General features: G+C 36.5%; 1 protein-coding gene and 1 long non-coding RNA gene across 2 annotated transcripts in view; both read right to left on the bottom strand.

Annotated features, from left to right (window-relative positions):
- LOC117106410 overlaps nt 1–4,483 on the bottom strand; it is a 5,714-nt gene extending 1,231 nt beyond the window's left edge. Inside the window, exons 1-3 of the mRNA XM_033247772.1 lie at nt 4,396–4,483; nt 2,863–3,079; nt 2,299–2,363 (exon numbers count right to left, since the gene is read on the bottom strand). Of these exons, the coding sequence (XP_033103663.1) occupies nt 2,299–2,363; nt 2,863–3,079; nt 4,396–4,414 (301 nt within the window). The 5' untranslated portion in view covers nt 4,415–4,483. The remainder of the gene's footprint in view (nt 1–2,298; nt 2,364–2,862; nt 3,080–4,395) is intronic.
- Nucleotides 4,484–4,607: 124 nt separating this feature from the next.
- Nucleotides 4,608–4,871, bottom strand: part of LOC117106417 — a 2,973-nt gene continuing 2,709 nt past the window's right edge. The window contains exon 3 of the long non-coding RNA XR_004445062.1: nt 4,608–4,737. This is a non-coding gene — a long non-coding RNA (uncharacterized LOC117106417). The remainder of the gene's footprint in view (nt 4,738–4,871) is intronic.

The raw sequence follows: 4,871 nt of genomic DNA, 5'->3' as shown, positions 1-4,871 counted from the left end.
GGGCTTTCAATGAATGTGTGAAGCGGTTGTCGACAGGACTTAGGAACATAATGAAATTCTGTCGGTAGCAAATCTGTATTGTAATTATATGTTTGGTTAGCCATAGTGATACCTGAATTTAAATTAAAAATATAGTTAATCATTTTGTAAATATTATAAACTGTTCGTTCCTTAACCTGAGATCAATTGGCAACCAATTTAACTTAGAAATCCATTATAACCAACATTTGCACGAGATCCGATACCTAATATACATCTAATAATTTTTTCGGATGTCTGAAGTTTATTTTTGGCTGCATTATCAAGGCCAGAATACCAAATGCAAACATCCATAATCATAGTGCTTGAGTCACAGAAGAAAGAACCGATGAATTTAGGGGCATATGGAGTGACACATTTTATATTTCTATATTATAACTAGAGCAGTGCACTTTTCGGATGACTATCGTCTCGGCAATGTCTCTGTCAGATAAATGTTGATCAAGCTCAAGACCCAGGTATTTAATGGATGATTTTGCTTCAATAGACTTATCATTACAGGTAATGTCCATAATTTTGGATTGTTTTTTACACATATGTCTTGTACCAATGAGGATTGATTCAGTCTTACCCAAATTTAAACTTATTATCAATAACCATGCATTGATTTAGTGACTGGAATTCATTCCATAATTTAGATTCGATTAACCCCTTAGGTAGGTCTATACCATAAGTGCTGCATCATCAGCATATATAATTAATTTAGTCTAAAAAGCTACTCTCACACTATCAAGACCTACACTGCGATCGGTACACGACAGACACCGTCGTGGCTAATGCCCCTTTCCCACATTCCCACAAATATTTTAAAATCGCGCTCTATCGTAGTGATTCGTACTCAAAAAGTTCAAATTTTACGTTTCATCAAGATGCTACTAGGACGCCGTCAAGATGTATTACGGCACTAATGCGATAATGCGACGACATTTTTACGAATTACATCGATAGAATGACGACGTACTACAAATTATCAAAATTTTAATTCGACGTCACTACGACTTTTCAAAGACGCAAGCACGACGTTAGCACGATTTAACAAGACGCACATCACAAGAACAACATCACATGATGACAAAAAAGCGCACTGTTCAAACACCATCAATATTTGCAAGCTGCTGCTATAGAAGCAGAAGAAAATTTGTTGGCTGCTACAGTTTTGATAATCAAGAGTAAGCGTCGGTCACGTCGAATGCATAGGCCTAAACGAAGTGTCTGGGTACAGCCATGGCTCTTACGTCGTCCATATTTTAGTCAGTATGAACACTTACTAGTAGAGTTAAATAAAGAAGACCAAAGAGGCTTCAGAAACTTCCTCCAAGTGAGCATGGAATTGTTCAGTGTGTTGAAAAACTTTTCTGACACAGAGCCACGTGATATAAACCAGAGTCTTGATGGTATCCTGGTGGCATATCGTATCTAATCGTCTCAGCACCGCAGCGACGTCTTGGCTTGTCGTAGGTGTTGTTGGTAGTACGAATGGACAAGACACAGTCACGACAAACGACGACAACGTTACGCCACTCACACGATGCCGCTGCGGTAGACAAAGATCTTTTTCACGGCTACGATTTCAAAATTGAAAAATCGTGCTCTGTCGTAGCAAAAATCGTGAATGTGGGATAGGGTAATAGCAACTTGCTCGTGAAAAAGGCAGAGGTCGTGCATGTCGCAGAGTTTAATTTATTGTGGTCGGTACTGGTCGTCAGTCTAATCGTAGTCGTTCTCATCGCAGTGCTAGGTCGCGATAATGTGAGAGTTGCTAAGGCAGATTCCATCGCTGACATAAATTAAGAATAGGAGTGGCCCGAGAATGGAACTCTGAGGCACTACACATCTGGTTTCCAACATAGATGATTGGGACCCTTTTATGTCAGCTGACTGTAACCTGCCTCTTAGCCGCGCACGCACTGCGCCGAACAGTCGTCGGCCGACGCGATTCTATTACGAACGCAACGCGACACGACGGGCGTGCAACTGATCGCTTTTAATGACGATCCGTCGTTTAGACAACACCGACAATCAGCAGACGGCGTCGTGTCGTCTAGCGCTCACAGGGAGCAGAGTTGGATTCGCATGCGACGGTCGTAACGGCTGCCGTACGACCCAGTCAGTGCCCGGCTTTAAGTAGGACTGCATCCATGTTACAGAATGTTCATTAAGGCCTATAGATTTTTATTTATAATCTCCTGTCAACAATTAAAGACAACAACGGCGGTTATTAAAACATAAAACGAATGAGGATAATTTAATTAAACTAACTTCTTTTGATATTTTCATCCGAGACTCCTGATAAGGCTAGCTGTTCGTTGTGACGACTGCAACGTCTAAAATAAATAGATAAATAATAATAATAATAATAATAATAATAATAATAATAATAATAATAATAATAATAATAATAATAATAAATAAATAATAATAATAATAATAATAATAATAATAATAATAATAATAATAATAATAATAATAATAAAACGGAGTCAATCTTCTATTTAAATACCATTTAGGTAGAAATTAAAACCACACAATGGAAATTAAAAGGAGAGAGTGATTTGAAAAGGCTAGACTTTGTATAGCGGATATTACTTAACTCCTTGCCTGCCGGACCGGCCGATTGACATCATTGCGGCCATATTTGGTTGCATACTGGCATATGCAAGCTAAATTTTTATTTTATTCAGAATTTGTTGGTCCCGAAAGAGTCCCCGTAATAGAGGTTCTATACTGTAGAATCTTAAAGATCATCATACGGATATTTATGCAATAATAATACTGCTATGCTTCTGTCCCCTTTTTACATAGGTTAAGTAAATGTTTAATAACCTTTTCCGCATTCCTCTTTGACAACAGATGAACAAACTTGACACGGCAATTAGAAACACTAAGATGAGAAGTGGTATTAGAATATATAGGCGTGGTGTCTTTACTTGATCTTCTTCCATTGGTTCAACATAAAAGGTTGTAATGCTGTCTGCAGTTGTTTTACTTGTAGTTGGCAATAAATTCATTTTTGGTGTAGGACGTAATGTATCGATTAAATCTAGCATAATAGAATAATATGATGGAGGAGAAAAAAAATATAAGCATTAAAAAATATATATAAAAAAAAAAGCTTATAGGCTGCAGCTGAACCAAGCTGCGGCATAAGCTTTTTTGGATGACTATTGATAAGCGAAAGCATATGAGTGAAAGTGCCATTTGGGTCTGTGCCTATACCGTCTCTGTGATCTAATGGTATGATGGTTGATAGCGAGAGGTTGAAGGTTCGAACACCATTAGATACACTTTTTTCATATAACATATGCCTTTAAAATAACATTATACATAAAAGTAGCCTACGCCATTCGAGATCCAGCAAACTTAAAAAAGTAATGCACAGAAGAGGGCGTGCCTTATACATCTCTGGGAGTCTAGTCACATTCGAGTATATAGTAAAATTATGACGTCAAACACATACAAAGAATGATAAGAAACTGGCTGATCTTAATTGACTGCGATCATTGGGGTCTTTAGGCAAGTTCTGCAGATGCTCAGAAGTATGTTGAGAAAGATATGATGGGAAATCATATATCTCCTGTGTTAAACCAATTTAGGTCTTAAAATTATCAAATATTAGCATTTGTAAGCAATACGGTATACAGTATTTTCATTTTATATATACATAAATATATATTATATCAATCAATCAATTATAAAGATCTATTTAATCCCTGTGATGCACCATAGAAAATAAAATTTACACCTAATTGTCTTTGATGTATTTACTTTACTTTACCTACTTCATGTGCCGAAAAACAAATCTTATCTTTACACGTTTTTTTTTTTTTTCTCATCTTCTAAGATTATTATAAAGGCACGAGCACTCAATGTATAGGTCATTTTTTATATTTGTGGGGAGAGATACCGGTACGTTGTTATAAGAAGATGTACACTGGCTGTACAGGGCTCTTTCGTTCAAACCAGCTGGGTCTGTATTTTATGCAGTTCATTTCCAGGCATCTTTATGAAAGCACATTGCCACCGAAAAGTAGGGAGTGGGGGATAACCAACCAACCTTAAAAATATATCGGGGAAGGTGTCCCCCCGTTCCCATGATCTGCGGCGCCCGTGGCTGTGATTTTATCATTTTATTTGTCTGTATAGAAATATTTGTATATATTAAAATAAGGATGTTATCTAAGTTACAGTACCTATAGGCTCTACCTGTTATCTTTGTACTGTCTTATTTCCCCTTTACATAGTAAATCACAGTGAAAGGGAGTGTACCTATTTAATTACTGTTGATTTGTACGGTTTTATTATTTAAACAAAAACAATTTAATGCATATCGTATTTTGTTAACTATTTGACACGTACCTGTAGTAGCCTCGCACATAAGAGAGTTAATAGACTGATTTTTGTTACAGTCGCTCTTTTCAAGTTTTTCAGAATTAAAAAAGTTTAGTATCCCGTCTTCTATTGAAACTTTAGCACACGTCCCTACGTTTATTTCCCCTAGGTGTACGTTGAAATAACTTTCTTCATATACAGGCAATGTGTGAAGAACACTCTCTACCAACTGCTCGTACTGCTGGTCATTTCTTCTTACTGCAATGTTTCCTCCTTGTTGTTTGCATTCAATTTGAGCGTTATAAGCCGATTGCTGTCTTGATGATCCTCGGATGAATTTGTAGCACAATGCCGACGAAAAGTGCACGTCTTTAAACCAGATAGGATGAAAATAAGGATGTATTTATGTATGTTATACATAAATACACCCTTATTAATATGTATGTACTTTTATATATGTTATATAATGTCTGAATTCTTATTGTGTATATATATATATATAT

This window comes from Anneissia japonica, unplaced genomic scaffold, assembly GCF_011630105.1.
Source record: "Anneissia japonica isolate Jap-2015-1 unplaced genomic scaffold, ASM1163010v1 scaffold287994_len634616_cov204, whole genome shotgun sequence".
NCBI classification, from domain to species: Eukaryota; Metazoa; Echinodermata; class Crinoidea; order Comatulida; family Comatulidae; genus Anneissia; species Anneissia japonica.
Note: the sequence above shows the minus strand (reverse complement) of the source record. Positions and strands in the feature narration are given on the sequence as shown.